The sequence below is a fragment of the Podarcis gaigeae genome, assembly GCF_964106915.1.
Source record: "Podarcis gaigeae genome assembly, chromosome: 4".
Classification (NCBI taxonomy): Eukaryota; Metazoa; Chordata; class Lepidosauria; order Squamata; family Lacertidae; genus Podarcis; species Podarcis gaigeae.
In genome coordinates, this window is record NC_139677.1 from 68,715,207 (window position 1) to 68,733,528 (window position 18,322).

The 18,322-nt window shown below is 39.9% G+C and overlaps 2 protein-coding genes across 9 annotated transcripts in view; one reads left to right on the top strand and one right to left on the bottom strand.

The window, feature by feature from the left end:
• The window catches only part of ARL13B (ARF like GTPase 13B), a 40,955-nt gene that overhangs the window by 15,418 nt on the left and 7,215 nt on the right, over positions 1–18,322 (bottom strand). The gene's annotated exons all lie outside the window — the stretch shown is intronic.
• Positions 528–9,038, top strand: STX19 (syntaxin 19). The gene is made up of 2 exons (XM_083734861.1): positions 528–784; positions 7,153–9,038. The coding sequence occupies exon 2, from the start codon at positions 7,209–7,211 to the stop codon at positions 8,082–8,084; it is 876 nt and encodes a 291-aa protein (XP_083590987.1). The 5' UTR covers positions 528–784; positions 7,153–7,208; the 3' UTR covers positions 8,085–9,038.

The window sequence follows — 18,322 nt, forward strand, 5'->3', positions numbered from 1 at the left end:
AAGTAGAGTTCAAACTTGTGTATCTTCAGTGGCCAGAACCAAAAGCTCTGTATGGTGTTTCATGCCTGCATGATAGCTATTCCTAAGGGCTGGCGCTCTATCTCGCTACGTGCGCTCTCTCTCTCTCTCTCTCTCTCTCTCTCTCTCTCTCTCTCACACACACACACACACACACACAGCATCTCATGTGAAAGGATGGCATGGAGTGGGGAGGGATCAGTCACTCTGTACATTCACACGATAGCACTTTGTGCATGCTTGTTGGCCTCTGAGGACCCCAGCATTTCCTCCCCTCTATATCATCTGTGATCCCTGGCACTGATATGCAGAGTCTAAAAATTCCTATTATTTGCATGCCAAGTGTTCAGGGGATTTATTTTTAGGAGTAGAATCATATTAAGCAACAGGCATTTGCAATGTAAACCAGCAAGTCCAGTAAGGAGGAAGGCAGGCAAGGGCACTTCCTGGTGCTGCCTCATTAGAATAGAATGGCCCGCCCTGAAAGCAAGGCTGGGTTTCCAACAGGCAGAACCAGATTCCCCAAGCGTAAAGTAAGCAATTTGCTCTGTTGTACAACTTAACTAGTGAAGGCTCTCATACTCCACAGCTTTCTAAGATGCACTTTCCCAATGATCATTAAGGTCTAGGAGGATTAAGTAAGCAGAAACTGTTTTAATGGAAATCACACTCTTGCTCTGTTCTTTACCCTCACAAGGATATTGCAAAGCATCTTGAAGCACCAGATCCTAAAGAGGCTTCCGGCAACTCAGGATTTTAAGAAAAGGTAAGTAGTTTGGTTTTATTTTACATCAAATAATACAAAGTAGAACACTGAGTAATTTAAAAGCCCCCAATGTTAAGATGTGTTAAGAATACAGGAGACGTCTGCCCTCTGCAAAGTTTGAAAACATTTCCAATAGATATGTTTGTAGAGCTTTATTACTTAGGTACATGAATACTAATCTGCTAGACGTGTTTTATGCACCCAAACTCGTTTCATTTGGAAGCATGCCAGCAGCAGCTTAAAAGATGAGAGTTCATTTTTAATTTTCCAAGTCAATAAAACCATTCTTTGCACAAATTCCCCATTTTAAAACTGAGGAAGTCCACAGCAAAATATATACTTAAAGCAATATTCTGGGAGGTGGGTGGTTGTAAAGTTAAGAATACAAAGCTAAACACTGCGTGAAGGATTCTTGTTTTATTTACTTGTATGCTTAATATACCTACTTGAATATGGTGTGGAATCAAGGAAACAGAAAAAGGTTGTAAGAGCCTCGGGGGACTTTATTACAGTTGGAGAACTTCAGCACTTTTATTTTAGGAATCATGGGAAAGGGAGTGTATGTGTACATTTGACAGAAATGACATCATCTTACAATTATGAAAAAAAATATGAGTACTGTATGTGGAAACGCTTGCAGTCAAAGGTCATGCTCACAGATAACAGATGTAATGAAACTTTACTCCAGGATTTCCTTAATCCTCAAAAAGCTGGGGTATTATTATAAAAGGTTAAAACATGATTTTTTAAAAAGTTCAGCTAAACTTGCCTGCTGCAAGCTGCAGGGTTAGCACAATGTAATGCCTCAGATGGCACTTTCATTGATACATTAGAAATTTCCTATAAAGTCTGGCTTTACAAGTGATTTAAAAATATTCTGTTTCTGTACTCTGAATTTAGATAGCGGCTTTTCATATTTTCTGCATTCAGAAACTGCCTTGTACACCAACTTGTCCGTCAACAACTCCCCTAAAACCAGAGAGTATTCTATCAGGGCATGCTGGCAAGAGCCTTCACTGCCAGGTTGCCCAAAGTCACTTCATATTGCAGAATGCTGGTCTTCAGATGGTGAGTCACAGCATGACCTAAAGTGGGTCTCAACTGTAACATTACCACCATAGAAATATACATTAAAACATTAAAAAGTTAGCTCTGGAAAGCCTTCTTGGGGATAACAATGGATCCCAAGTCTAAAAAGGTTGAAGATTGCAGCTCTAAAACACCTGCAGCATTTGATACACTGGGGACCCACCTTTCGGAAATATTTTTCTGCCATTCTTGTTATTCTCCTACAGTTTGGAAAAGGCTGTTCTAGACAAATGCTGCAATGTTAACACTGCAAACACTCAAAGGAAACATTAAATTAAGTTATCAACAGATTTTGTATCTCTTAGCCTGATTAAATGTGCAATAACCACTGTAAAGATTTCAATGACTAGCTCAACTGCAGGGTATCCAAGTCCTTAGAGTATTTCACCAATACAGAAGTAGACATTTTGTTAAGCAGCTGTTCAAGACTCCCTGTTTACCAGGGAAAGTGTCAACAAGGGAACAAATCATGCCTGCCCTGCAAAACTCGCAACACAAAATCTGTCTTGCAATGACAACCAAAACTCTTGCAGAGAACAATTCCTACCTCCAAGAGTATTGGCACAGCCCATATGAAACTGTTCATAACATTATTCAACAAACAGTACAGTTGCAGTTACAAATACAATTGATTTCTCCAGTCACCAAGAACATTAACTCAATTTATTTATGGCTCTTTCCAAGTAAGGCATACATTTATGGTGCTGGTTTTTTCAAGTTTGTTGCTGCCGATTGGCAACTGGAGCTCTGGTTTCATTATGAGCTGTTTCTTATTACGAAGTGCTTTTCCTCCTCCTCATTTCTGAATCACACTGCCTTTCTCTGGGAGTATTCATTTTGTGATCTCCACCCTGTATCATTTGGTTCTCACCTCTGGAATAATCAACTCTCATCCAATACTTCGTTATATAATAAAGCTGTTGTAAAAACGATACATGTGTTGACCCAGGTCAAACACCAACAATCCTTAATAGAAGGGCAATGCTATTCTTGAAAAATGAAGATATTCTATTCCTTATTTGAGACTTTAAAAGATTGAGGCAAGGGGAATGCAAACTTCTGTCATAGAAAAAGCAATGTAGAATCTTCACAAGGCATTTTACACACACACAGAGAGAGAGAGAGAGAGAGAGAGAGGGCACGCGCGTGCGTGCAGTACTGCAACAAAGTGGTAGGAGGGGATATATTTACAATTTCAAACATTTTATATTTAAATTAAAGTTTCTTATATCCCAGCAGCCTACAATAGAATGATAAAGCAAGCAGCAAATATAAAGTTGTGGCCAATGAAGTTGCTGCATAAGGACTTTTGCTGGTGCAAAAGAACTTCCATTTCCTTTCCTCACCCTGTGCGCCAGCAAATCTGTTCTAGGGGTTCCCCCAAGCCTCAGGAGCAAATGGGGGGCCTGAGAGGAGAGGAGATGATGAGGAAGTTCTACTGAGCCAGCAGAAGTCCTTGCACCAGTGGGATGAATTCAAATACTAGCCTAACATCTCAAAATGTTGCATACTTTTTAGAAAGCAACAGCAGCAGAATGATAAAATGCCAAACAGCAAGTAACAGAGGGGGGGGTAATTGTCATTAAAATAATAATAATAATAATAATAATAATAATAATAATAGTTTGTCCGGATGCCTAAAGAAAAGGATGGCCTTTAGAAAGAGTGCACCCAGAATGAGATAACACTATTAAAAAATTTAAAGAAAGCTATCCCAGCTGCTAGTCACTTCACCCTTGGAAATGGGAGCACCAACAGAATAGTGTCTTGAGGAAGATCTTAACACTCAGGCAAATTCATACAGAGGCAGATACTCTGATCCCAAACTGCACAAGGCTTTTTAAGTTAAAACCAGGGCAATCATATTGAGTTAAAAGCAGTTTTGCATTGTTCCTGGAAGCAAAAGAGGCTAGTGCAAAGTCTATTACAGCCATTTTCTATTCTTTGTTGTGTAGACTTGTGTTTCACAGCTAGAGAGATGTAGCAATGGAGTACTGAGCCTCTTAAAAAGCATATGAGCAACAGCCAACTTTTAAAGGTTTTATTTTTAACTGTAATAACAAGGCTTCAAGAATTACAGTTTTACATTAATTCAGTTTAATGCAATCCAAGTTAGTGTTTTCCGTAGGTGACAAAATAGAGACTATCGTTCTGCCACTTAATTACTAAGTGGTTAGACATACTAAATTAATGTTGGCCAGGGATGTGTTAGACTGCGCTAAGAGATATTTTCAGGTTGGTACCCTGAAGTCTCAATTTAGTACATCAGTTCATTTTTACATGCACCAAACTGATTTAAGAAGAAAAAAGAATATGCTAAATTGTACCAAGCAGTTTTGTAACATTACTGAAGAAAGTCATCATAAAATTTTCTGCTCTAGAAGTCACAGCGTTTTGCAATGTATTATCAGAGCAAAGCTTATTTTTCTTGTAGACTGCAAGTTTCCAACAACTGGTCCTGAAATATGTTTGCCTATTAAGTTCCAGAACACTCATGGTATTCTAAGGAAATGGGATTGGAGATTGCACTTTAGGAGAATGATACAAGGAGGCACAGAAAATTATACCTCAGTATTAAGGAGGGAGAAAAACACATTTGAAAAGGGACTAATAGGACATACTCAGCAGTTGTATCAATGAATTAGGTGTTTCCCACAGAATCATATGACAAGCAAATACAGATCTCAGGCCATAAACCCCAGCTATATAATTTTCAGATGCTTAAATGGTTTCATTAATATGCTTACAACAAGGTACCATATTGCTGATACTTACTCACCACCTTCCTTAAAGGCAGTCTGTATGGCGTCAGATAAGAACTGCTGCCAAACCCAGTTTATTAAATTAAAATATGTATTGCATTCTAACCAAATCATTAATTGATCTGGGAACTATTCCTGAGCCAAGCACTTTAGGAAAGTTCCACTGTTTACAATTGCCAACTGAGACAACTGGAAACTGTTTCAGCACTCATTACACAGTGTGTGTTAGCCAAACTGAGTGCAAAGTCTTGACACCAGAACTGCAAATGCATTTACTTTAGATGTCCTTTGTGATCGGCCAAGCAACATAGTAAGTGGTTTTTGAGTATTAAACCTCCTGCTTCATATAAAAATGAAGTTTGTATTCAGGCAGCAATGTCGAGTGAACCAATGTATGAAAAATCCCACTGAGTACAGCTCAAAGCCTACAGCTCTTGCCACTCAATTCTTATCCAGTTTTCACAGTTAAGTCCACAGCATATGGGTACAGGATATAGTTACAATAAAGGGACACCATAGATTATACAGCAGCATACAAAAACATGGTAAACAACAGAAAAATCAGTGAACCAAACCAGCAAGCATAGCCTTAACATGAAGGCAATGCACCAAAAGGTCAGTCAAACTGAAGCCTACCAAGACTTTTGCTTCTTTCTCTCCAAGGCCATAAACCTTCTCCTTCTTTCCCACCCATCTCTCCACCCTTCAATGAAAAACAAGCATCGCAAGAGCTGGAATTTGGAGCATAATCCTGTGAGATGAACACTTTTATCAAAGGGCCATGGGACTGCATGTTAGGGCACACTCTACTGGGAACAGTCCATTTGCAAATGTCAAAAACATGAATAGAAGATTTCCCCCAAGGGATTGGATCCTTAGTCAGCAATCAACAAGCTATTTAATCTTCAGAGAGTAGAAACCAAAGAGTAAAGAGACATTGATATTACTTCCCTCAGTCCAGTACAGAATAAAGCATTTGTGAATAACAAGTTTTTATATATAATCCTACTCACATTCTGGTAATGTCATTGGCAATGACTGATCCTTTGAACTGGCTGAGCCATTCTTTTCTTAAAAAGAAGTTATTCAAATTGGGAGTGGTGTGTGCATGCATGTGTATCTTTCAAGACACAGTTTACAGATGTGTAATGAAAAAAATCCCTACAATATCCAAATTTCCAATATAATGGGCTGGGTTTTTATTATTATTTTTTAAAGACCTGTATTTTTATCTGCCTGTTTTATCTGCTGTTTTATACTTCATATGGTTGTTTTATCTTATTTATTGTTTGCAACCTTGGGCACCATTGGGTGGAAAGAGGATATACATATTTAAATTATGTAAGGCAGAGGTGGGGAATCTCAGGCCCAGGGGACAAATATGGACCCCAGCATGTGCTATCAGGCCCTTGGGACCTTTGTAGACCAGACCCCTTCTCACCAGCCCTGCTCCATGCCCTCAGTTGCTTTTGCCTGACTAGAATGCTTCCATGAATTGTGTTTGCCTGGATAAAGTGAAGTATGTAGGCTCCTGTGTGTGTGTTTGTTGCGTGGATGCAACAAAGCCTAATGTACAAAAAGGTAAGAATCTCAAGCCATCATCCCACTCACTTTTGCCTGTCATCCCACCCAACCCTCTCATGCATTCCCTGGAAAATGTGGCTCCCAGGTTGAAAAAAAGCCCCCCATCCTTGATATAAATAATCCACCATCTCCAAACTAAAGTAATGACTCTTTAAGTTTACCAAGCATTTCAGGTTTTAGAAGCAACAGCTGTATCTCTTCTTGGGAAGTACAAAATAACTGGACTGCTTCCATGCCAAAAAAGAAACAAGCTTTTTGTATTTGTTTTTAATGTCACAGATTTAGTTCTTTCCAAAGTGCAGAAGTAATGTTTCTGACTTTGTAGTCATGATTAGCAGATTTCTTGCACAATCTTACCTATTTCATTCCTTTAATAAATACAGTTGTATTTATTAATAAACACAGAAGAGTACATTCTAACCAGACATGGTTATTCTTTACTTTCGTACAATGTTTCACTACACCAAGCAGTTAGCTCTGCGAAGTTTAGGCTGCACCATGGTTAGCTCTGGAGAGAGAAGGTAAGAAGTGAAAGATCATGCAAGTCTCCAATTCATGATTAGGATTTAAAAAAAATGTTTACATGTGTAATTTTCAAGATATTGTCAGCCTGCAAACCACTTGAGTTTTCCTTCTGCCCATCACACCAAAAAATAATAATAATAAGATGTAGTACAATATTGGACCAGTATTAGACAGTCAACAATTATGTGTATTTCCTGCACATTTCAAAGAATCTTGAGGTGGACCAAGTATTTCAAAGAGCATGTCTAAGGGAAAAAATAAATTTTGCTTTCTGTGCAACCTATTTATGGTAGCTTATGCTGCTGCATTTTTCTGACTCCCTCTCCCTCTCCGTTAAAGGTTTTCTGCCATCCTTGTAATAGTTCTGTGGGTAAACAACAGCTTACTAAAGTGGTTTTTAATCCTTAGGTTTACACAACTGTCTGGTTTTAAAAAGAACAGAACCGCAGAAAACTCTACAGAAGATGAAAGACCGCCTTCAAGAGCTTAAATTGCGAGCAAAGGAACTGCAATTAATAGAAGAAAACAGTCTTTCTCCTAGTGTTGTGGCAGAGGAAAAAGAACTTGAACAAACAGCTGTCATTTTTGAAAAGGAGCCCATAACTGAAAGGTACCTGAATGAAATCCAGCAACTTCACAATGATATTAACAATTTGGCAGCAGACGTCCAAAAGTTCAGCCAGCAGCAAAAAAGCCTAGTGGCTTCCATGAGGAGATTCAGCGTACTTAAAAAGGAGTGCAGCATCACAAAAGGGATAAAGGTTCAAGCAGAACACATTAGCAAGTGCTTGGAAGACTTGTCAAAAACACTGAAGAAAGCAGAGAAAGAACATGGTTCATCATCTGCCATTATAAGGGTTCTGAGTGCTCAGCGGGCGGTCCTGTTCCGTCGCTTCCAAAATATCATGTTTCTGTATAACGCCGCCATAACAGCCAAGCAAGAAAAATGCAAAGCTTTTATTGTGCGGCAGCTTGAAGTGGCTGGAAAAGAAGTCTCCGAGGAAGAAGTGAACGACATGGTTCAGCAAGGAAAATGGGAAATCTTCAACGAAAACTTGCTCACCGAGGTCAATATCACAAAAGCTCAGCTATCTGAGATTGAACAGAGACACAAAGAACTGGTCAATCTGGAGAACCAGGTGAGAGACTTGAAGGGCCTCTTTGTCCAAATCTCACTTTTGGTGGAAGAACAAGGCGAAATGATCGACAGCATCGAAATGGAAGTTGTCAAAACTCAGGACTATGTTCAGACGACAACAGAGAAATTCAGGCTGGCGGCAAGGTATCGAAAGAAGCATCCGTGCAGAGCAATATGCTGCTGGTGCTGCCCCTGCTGTTAATAGGTTGTTTTTTTTGCGGGGGGGGGGGGGGGGGATACAGGCAGTTAAATGTTCTTTGCTATAGCCCTAATCCAGTATGTAATGAACATAGGTGACCCTGCTGGGGGTGTGTGTGTTGCACTATCAGGCAAAGCTACAGTTTGATTCAACATTCTCTTTTTCACATGCCCTGAATGCTGCAAATTTGGCAGGGGATCTAAGGAACAAAAGGGGTGACTTACAAGGGAACAGGCAGACTTTCTGACCCTCATCCCCTGCCATTGCTTTTTAAGATCTAGTGGAGGACTTTGCTATAATAGTGAAGAGTTTCTCAAAAAAGGGAACAAGGTAGTGCTGGGTGTAGCAGGATGGAGTTCTGTTACCAGTCACAGGTCACAGGAACTAGTCAAACAGGTGCTTGTGACAACAGGTGCAACCATGTGCCACACAGCACTCGCCTCCACATTCGATTCACTTCCTTGGGAAGTGACTGTATGCTCCTAGCAATTTTATTCAGCAGTTTAGATGAAGGAAAACTGCAAGCCCAGTGTAATAAGTGCTAGGACAATGTAATCCAGAATGTGCTCAGCAAATCTGCAGTGAGTTCACATTCCTCTGTTGTCTGGCTTTTCTAAGAACAAAGAGTTTGAAATAATTTGTGACTGTGGTATTTGACAAAATACTATTTGAAGAACAGGGAAATAGATTGTTCAGCTAAAAGAGCTGCACTGAAACAGGTTAAAAGGGGGAAAGGTTGTTACAAAAACATTGTATGTGTAAAATCTTTAAGAATGCAGTAAAGGATATAGCTATTTTTGTATGTTACACGTTTTCTTCCATGTCATTTGTATAAACATAACAGTTCTATGATATTTTGGGAGATGTGCATCTGTAACCAAGGTCTTGGTTTATACTTTCAAAACATAATAAGTTTCTTCAATATATATGATTAAAAAAAACAAAAATTGGTGCAAATGCATAGCATGCTTCAACCAACTTTGAACATTTGTTATTCCAAAAAGGGAATTATTCTTGCAGCACAGCTTTTCTGTGTCTGTTAAACAAGTGTTAGCAATACAGGTTTATTAATTTTATCCGAAGACTAGGGTCAAAAAGGTAAAAAATAAAAATGGGGGGAAAGGCTATTTCGTACATTATACAGGGAAAAAATTGTTTGTCCCTTCCTTGTGGCCAGTTCCAGTTTCCTGGTGTAGAGGGCATGTATAAGCTGCTATCATGCCACAGGCTAGAACCAAAAGATCTATTTTAGGCATGTCCAAAGGCTTCATCACCCTCAATAGATTTTTTTCTGGTTGAATCACAATACCATCTACTAAGCCATTTTATTTTTTAAAAAGTTATTTTCAAAAGTTCTCTCTGTTCACAAATGTTTTGCCATAGAGCATACAACACAAGCTGAAAGTTGTATTGGACACATAGAAATAGGTATGTGGTTCTTTGACCCTGAGCATAACATCTGTTTATGTAAGCATTGCAACAATTAGACCATAAAAGGGATCCGTCCATTTGTGGGCATGAGATTCTTGTGGTCATCTCATAAATATATTTCCCCCCACAATTATGCCAGAATACAGTAACATGACACTGACTACTAAAAACACAAAACTAAAGACTTATTATTAAGGAGCTTAAGTCAATTGATTACAACTGAGTCTACTCTGAATGTGGTTTAACACTGGAGTCATAGTTATTCAGAAACGAAAGAGCTATTATCTGCAGAAGAACTTTTTTTGCTGCCAGCAGCTTTAGCTCTCCATAGTTGTCAAATTACCACATTTCACAAATGCTAATTTAATTTATTTAAAAAGCTAATTTATTTTTACTCAGAATAGAAAAGTAAAAAGACTATTACCATATATACAGTTTGTTACATAAAGTGCAAACCTATCACTAGTGTGAGACAAGAATGAAAAGTATGTGTGGGGAAGATTAAATTAAACCATGTTGCCAATTTACATATTAGAAAACTATATAAAGAAAACACGTTTTGTTGTAATTATATGAAAAGCCAGTAACGTATTTGAAATGTGTAGCTGAAAGTTAAAAGTTAAACAGGCCTTAAAACAGGAAAATAAATGTTGGCCTAAGTATGCAAGAAAAGTCACTGGACATTGTCAGGTCAAGAAAATTATACGTATTTACTATTCTGCCCCCTACCGATTTTATAAAGGTTTTATTATACGCAATATACTGTAATTGATAAGTACTTCATACATGTCATATTAAAATGAAGCTTTTAAAATAAATACTTAAGAATACAGACTACATTCAGAGCAGATTCAAGCATTACATTTTGAATTCTAGTACAAAATGTGCTGGCTAGGTGTCCCCCACAATTAACATGGAAGGAGCAAATGAGATCTGGCCCCATCTGCAGACCAGGTTCAGACAACCTTTCAAAAACCATGGCTTGTGAATCTGGGAATAAGTGTCAGGGCTAAGCAAAGAACACTCCCTCTTCCATTTAGCTTTGGGCAATCATTCCTTGCTGGTACATAACTAGAGGGTAAAAAGGTAAAGGTAAAGGTACCCCTGCCCGTACGGGCCAGTCTTGACAGACTCTGGGGTTGTGCGCCCATCTCACTTAAGAGGCCAGGGGCCAGCGCTGTCCGGAGACACTTCCGGGTCACGTGGCCAGCGTGACATCGCTGCTCTGGCGAGCCAGAGCCGCACACGGAAACGCCGTTTACCTTCCTGCTGGTAAGCGGTCCCCTATTTATCTACTTGCACCCGGAGGTGCTTTCGAACTGCTAGGTTGGCAGGCGCTGGGACCGAGCAGCAGGAGCACACCCCGCCGCAGGGATTCGAACCGCTGACCTTTCGATCGGCAAGTCCTAGGCGCTGAGGCTTTAACCCACAGCGCCACCTGCGTCCCCAACTAGAGGGTAGCATTATATTAAATCACTTTGTGCATGGAAAAGCCCAGAGTTCTTTCCTATGTCCCAACCAGGGAACTGTGTGCTATCAGAAAAAGAAGAATGTACCCTTTGTGACTAGTAGGAAAATGCAATAGGCTAGTGGAATCTAGTCTGCTTAATAGAAGGCTTTTTAAAAAACAAAAAACAAGTCTGCCAAGAGGTTAGAAGTCTAAGTTCCCATGTGAACTGCCAAGTACTGTATGGGATTATTCTTCTATGGACAACATGGAAATGAAGAGTGCTAAATTTGTAGCAGGCTAGCAGCTTCCTTTTGTTGGCTTATTTCCATGGCTGACTTACTCATCTGTTAACAAGCCAGGACAGTAAGACAAGATCAGATCCATCTTAATATCCTGGTCTGTTCACAGAGATTAAGCCACTGTTCCCCATTTTGGAGAGAACAAAATGGGAATTGACTCTACAATAATTTGAACCAGACACGTAAAATTTAGGACTCTTATATCAATTCATAAAGGAAAGCATGAAAAGCTGATGCTGTTGTTCAACCCTAACACTTAAAATTCTCCCCCACCCTGGCAGCATTTTTTTAAAAAATCAGTCCTTCCCATTTTGCAAGACTAGCACACAATAGTCACTACCAAGCTAGTCAGGTTTTTCAGACCAAGCATGTCCAGTTAAAATCTCATATAACATTTTCTCCCAACAGCAGCGTATTTACATTCATGCAACCTTGTAATTTAAAGTAACCTGAAGGAATAGCTGTGGCAAAAACATAGCAATACAACACCAAGGATTTTACACTTGCCATTTACAAAATTTTGTACTTAAAAGCAAGGGCTTTTCAGTTTAAGGTGGTAAAAAAAATGATGGTTTATGGGATGAAAAAAAAAAGTATGGTTTATGGGATGAACTGGTTATCCTTATAAGACTCTAGGACAGAGTTTCCCTCAATTATTTTTACAACACCCGGTTTCTCCACCCCCTCAACCAACCAGCCATTATAGCTCCTTAGTGTAATGGCTATATTTTCTTCTACACTGGTCTCATTCACATATAACACTAAGCCAAACTGTGGCTTACTATGAATGAGCAAGTGTGCTGCTGCACAGTGATGAAACTGCAGCCACTTAAGTTCCTTCCAAACTCCTCTGCTACTGAGAGCTAAGCCATGGCTTGGTTTAGTGTTCTGCATACCTAGGACGGGGGACGCGGGTGGCGCTGTGGGTAAAAGCCTCAGCGCCTAGGGCTTGCCGATCGAAAGGTCGGCGGTTCAAATCCCCGCGGCGGGGTGCGCTCCCGTTGCTCGGTCCCAGCGCCTGCCAACCTAGCAGTTCGAAAGCACCCTCAGGTGCAAGTAGATAAATAGGGACCGCTTTCTAGCGGGAAGGTAAACGGCGTTTCCGTGTGCGGCTCTGGCTCGCCAGAGCAGCAATGTCACACTGGCCACGTGACCTGGAAGTGTCTTCGGACAGCGCTGGCCCCTGGCCTCTTGAGTGAGATGGGCGCACAACCCCAGAGTCTGGCAAGACTGGCCCGTACGGGCAGGGGTACCTTTACCTTTACCTTTATACCTAGGATCCTGGGCTCTCCCAAACACACTTCGAGCAAGAGGCCAATAATAAATCTAAGTTACTGCTAACTTAGTCAGGCATTTGGAGTCAGGCAAACCACAAGCTCAAATTTGGACACAACAGTGAGTGAAACCATGGGAGAGGAAAGAAGCAGCCACTGTTTCCTCCTGGTGCATCAGCACACTTCCCCATTCATGGAAAGCCATGGGCGCATGGAAAGCCATAGACACAAACACTGCCATGTAGTTCCTAGGAATGGTTATCAGCTAAACATGCTTATAGGTCACCAAGATACAGTCATACCTTGGGTTGAAGTCGCTTCAGGTTAAGCCTTTTCGGGTTGCGCTCTATGGCGACCCAGAAGTAACAGAGTGCATTACTTCCAGGTTTCGCAGCTCGCGCATGTGCTCAAAATGATGTCACGCGCATGCGTGGAAGCGGTGAGTTGCAAACCACACATGTGGGTTGCATTTGCTTCAGGATGCGAACGGGGCTCCGGAATGGATCCCGTTCGCATCCAGAGGTACCACTGTAATCCAACATGAACTGAAACAAAAAGATATCAGAAAACACATCTGTTACATTATTGACAGTCATTCTTTCCTAGTCATACTCCTTCTCTTAGATCTGCCTCCAACTGACTCTGTACTCCTACTCCTCCTACTGACACTGGAGACAAATAAAATAGTCACGGCATGGAATAGTCCACAACACTGTAGGAACAGGCATATACAAAGGCAAAGACAAGTAAGAGACCATTCTTGATCCACTATAACTGGCTGCAACTGATATTTATGCTCACTGGCATAAAGAGTCTAAGAAAAAGTGCCTGAAATAGATTACGGCAATGGTATAGGAGTCTCTTTTTGGAAGGTTCAGTAGTATTTAAATAACCACTATGTAAGTGGTACAGAAACCATGCTTACTTATTACTTCACCACCACTCCTAATCTCCTAATCTATGTGGCAAAGTTCTGTTTAACCGGCCCTATACATGAAGTATCTGGCTTTAGCAATACCTTTCCCTCCCCTCCCCTGCAACTGAACATACATCAACCTAGGGAAACAATTAAACATTTTCAGAAAGAACAGACAACGATTTTTGCCTTGGCATATTACAATATTGCAAGTTGCATGTTGCTGCAATTCAGAACATTTGCTTAAAAAGTACAGGATGTACTGCTGAATTTACTTCCTAAAAATCTCTGCTTTTATTATTAGTCATTATTGCTACAAAAAAGACACTTGAAACCTCAGACTCAGGAGTAATTAAATAATTTTAAGAATAAGAGCTATGTTACAGCACCACACACATCCTATCAGAATAATTATTTTGCGTGATTTGATAAACAAGCTCCCTTCTGAAAGGATGTGCTACTCACTTATCTCTTCCTGACTGTGACAAGGATGCCATCTAAAACAAAGCTTCAAACATCGTTTGAAGGAGAACATTGTTTATGATTACGGAAAAGTATTGAGCTAAGTTTATTTTTATGGACAAGAGGGACAAAAATGTTTCTATCTAGAAGTAAACAGTGGATTTTTTTGCAGGCCACAAAATGTATTCATAAAGAGTCTCACATCTCAGAATAGCACATCAAGTCTCCCGCCTGCTTCTGTGTCACTGGCCCTAGCTTACCAGAAGTGCTGGTTATTACCTATAAAACCCTTAACGTCCAAGCTTTCTGAAAGATTGTATTCCCTCACACAAATATGACCTGGTTTTGAGATTTTCAATGAAGCCCTTCTCTCTGTCCTACCACCTTCACAGGCATGCCTGAAAGGACGAAAGGGCCTTCTTGGTGACTGCTCCCAGACACTGGAACTCCCTCCCTGGAGAAGCTGATTCACCCCACAAATGCACCCTTTTTTGCTGCTGCTGTGCCTGCAGACCAGCTGACTGCAGCCAGGCAGAGGGAGATGTTAGTTGCCAAGGGTGGCACCCAGACATCATCCAGTCACAAAAGGCCATTTGCCAGTCAAAAAACGTGACTGGCGCTCAGCTAATTTTGAACGCTGACTCCAAAATACAGTCTGGCTGATGGAAAGCTCCATTTGGTTTAGAAGAGAACTCCTAGTACAATCTTGGTGAAATTACTCAGAAGCAAGTCCCACTGAATTCAATGAGACTTACTCTCATTTCTGTGTATAGGATTTTAAGCAATAAACATTTTTAAGTCTTCTAATCCCCTTAAAAAGGTATTGCATTTCTAAACATATTTGACTGATTCAGTACAAGAACACACATTCAGAATGTATTCACTTTTATCTACAACTTTCAGCACTGAAATCCTCACATCCCTCTGAAATAGTTTAGGCTGGTATATAAATGCCAGACGTAATCTATAGAGCTTTATAGCCAGATAGGTATTTGTAACTAAGCCTTCTATATTAAATTCCTATGTTCTATACCAGAATGGTATTTTTCTTGTTTTACTAGGATTGTGCTCACAAATATTGATCACTTTATAAAGGGGCTTTTGGCTGAAGAGCACTTAGTCTGAGAATATCTTTGATTCATATAGGCAGCAGGTCCATTCAGATACTGTGCATGCTTTAATGCAACAACCATGCATGCTTTAGTGCAACAACACGATCCTAATTTCCCCAGCCAAGCCGGAGGTGCAGTTAAGGGGAATCTGTTATGCTATCAATAGGAGGCATGTATAGCATGCCTTTCCAACCAACAGTGGCTTACAATTAGGTGCCACTAAACAGCATGCAAGGGACGCAGGTGGCGCTGTGGGTTAAAGCCTCAGCGCCTAGGACTTAGCGATCGAAAGGTCGGCGGTTCGAATCCCTGCGGCGGGGTGCGCTCCCGCTGCTCGGTCCCAGCGCCTGCCAACCTAGCAGTTCAAAAGCACCTCTGGGTACAAGTAGATAAATAGGGACCGCTTACCAGCGGGAAGGTAAACGGCGTTTCCGTGTGCAGCTCTGGCTCGTCAGAGCAGCGATGTCACGCTGGCCACGTGACCCGGAAGTGTCTCCGGACAGCGCTGGCCCCTGGCCTCTTGAGTGAGATGGGCGCACAACCCCAGAGTCTGTCAAGACTGGCCCGTACGGGCAGGGGTACCTTTACCTTTTTAAACAGCATGCAAAGTAATGCTACAGATATGGTCTGTTCAAAATATATTAAAACACACACACTAGAATAATTGGTCCAACTAGTTAAATCAGGACCCACAACCAGTCTCTTTCTGACTTCATATGAGATGCACTAATATCGTAAAACCACTTTCAGGGCTTCTTTAACATTTGTTTTTCTTATCAGATAAATAAGGGGCATAGAAAAGTGAAAAATAGCACTGATTTTACCTAAGATTGGGGTATAGTAATCTGCCATTAGACTACAAGAAAGCAGAGCCTAATAGGTCACCAGATGCAAAGGAGGGTAGAACATGGGCATGAAAGAGAAAAATTCAGCCCATTAAGTATCTGCCAGAATTCCTTTGGCAAGAGATGGATGGAGGGAGGGAGATGGGCAGGCGTGTGCACATATAATTAAAACTGTGTGCCAATTTGCACCTATTGGTTTAAAGGAGGGAGCTTTTGGTATGAAAATGTTAAAGATGGCTGCACTAGGTAAGCTGGGAAAAAATACAGTATTTGTACAAACTTGGAAATTTAGAGAATGTTTATATTGAAGAAAGCTATCAACATGTTCATCCATCAAGACTTCGAGTGAAAATATTATGGACAACTAAGATCTACTTTTGTACATAACTACTCATGCTTATGCCCCGGGTATGAAAGAGGAAAGCATCCATGGGCCTGATACCTCACAACCATTTCAGTGTTTTTAGATTATAGTGGGTGAGCCAATCTAGTTCTCAGTTTCTACAATTTAACATAGGTCACTAGTAAGACAGATCACGTCACCTCCAAATCCTTTATACCAAATAGGTGCAGAAAGTTTTTTGAGATAACGGGTAAGTATATTATTATGTGTCACAGGGAAATACAAGTACATAGGCATACATCTCTCTCTCACACACACACACACATTCACTCTTTGTGGCCAGTGAAGACGGATGGACTTTCAGCAAGTATTGACTGAAACTTCAACAGAGACAAACAAATCTAATTCTAGATAGTGGCCCAGAAATAATAATAAAAAAAGGTTAGATATTCTTCTGCAAAACCATCCATCCTAAAGTTACAACCTTATACTAGCTTAAAGGGATCATAACAAGAAATTGCCTAGAAGCAAAACTTCATTCATTTCACCCTAATTGTTTTAGAGCAAAATGTTGTCAGTATTTCAGTTGTCTAAAGTGAAGATGGTAGGACTAGGAGTATGATCAATTCCCTCCCCCAAATATGTAGCTCAATAATTAAGTTAAGAAATAAAAATAGCAGCTGGCAGCTATAGCTAACTCATTCCAAAACAAAACTCTGAACAATTTTTATTATGAAATGATTGAAGTAACTGATGGCAAGATCTTCACCTGTAGGGATTTATCTATAAACAAGAAGCTCCTAGAAAGAAATGTGGAAAGAGTTCTAAAGCAGCATTTCTGAACCTTTAACCCATGCCCTCTCTCAGATTATATATCCACATCTGGTGCCCCTATTTTAATTTTTAGAAAGTATTGAAACATTGCTGACTTTTAATCATAAACAGTATTTTGGGGCTTAATTAAAAAAACAAATCCTGAATACTTTTTAAATGTATATATATATATTCCCCCCAAAAATTCAAAAAATGCACATGAAATTTAAAATTTCAAATAGCCAGATCTTAGAACACTTTAAATATCCAGTCTGTTGCACAGCAAAATCAGATTCACTAAGGCATAAATTGTATAATGATGTGGAGAGCCTTTCTCCTGTTTTGGAATATACAGGGAGATATTTCAACCAAAATTTTTCCAAACTGAATTTCCTGAAATCCTCGTCAGTTGAATCACATTTGAGTTCCAAAAATCCAACATCAGAGATAAAAGATTATTCAGAGTGTTCTCTGCAATTGGCAGGATGGTTTGCTCAGTTTCCTCTGCCAGTTATTTTGTACAGTCATCAGAATTAAGTTGCCAATCGGAAGAGTAACTAGGGTGGTGCAACTGGTGTCCGAACAATGAGTGCAAAATGAGGGAGGGTGTGAGATTGGTCACAGGTGATGCAGTACAGAAAGTCATTGTAATAGCACAAATTTCACACAAATACAATTTTCATATTTATTTTTTTACCAAAAAAATAATACTACTCATGGGTAATTAATACAAAAAATTAAACAAGTTAACGGTTTTAATAATTACATGAAACTTTGATTTTTTATAATTAAACAATATGAAATTCATCTCTAAATGTCTGGCATTTGTTCAATTATATTTTAAGCACAACGTTACTGTCAATTAATAAACCCTCTAGTAAGTGGGTTTATTGTTGTGCTGAAAACACAATATATTAAAAGTTGCAGCCCTATCAGATCAAAATGTTACCAGTTGCTATTGAGTGTCACTTTTCTCATTTCATTCTAATTCTAAATTCATAGTTCTAATTTAAACTGACTATCAAGCCCCACTGCTTTCAATGGAAGAATTAAGAACATGTAAGTTAGCATTACATTAAAATAGACTTAAACCTGCCTCACTGTGGCTGGATCATGACCATATTGTTCAGAAAGGCAGAAGGGTATTTTACTCTGCAGGTGTCTAAATTGCAGTGCATCCACTTTCTGCTACATCATTACACTGATGTTGGAATTACATGTTGGAGAAAGACCTGCAGACATCCCAAGATACAGAATTATGCATGAGACAACTTCAGTTTCTAGACACCAGGTTCT

What these genes read in the sequence shown, in the direction of transcription:
- STX19 (XM_083734861.1), top strand. Translation starts at nt 7,209, where the DNA reads ATGAAAGACCGCCTTCAAGAGCTTAAATTGCGAGCAAAGGAACTGCAA.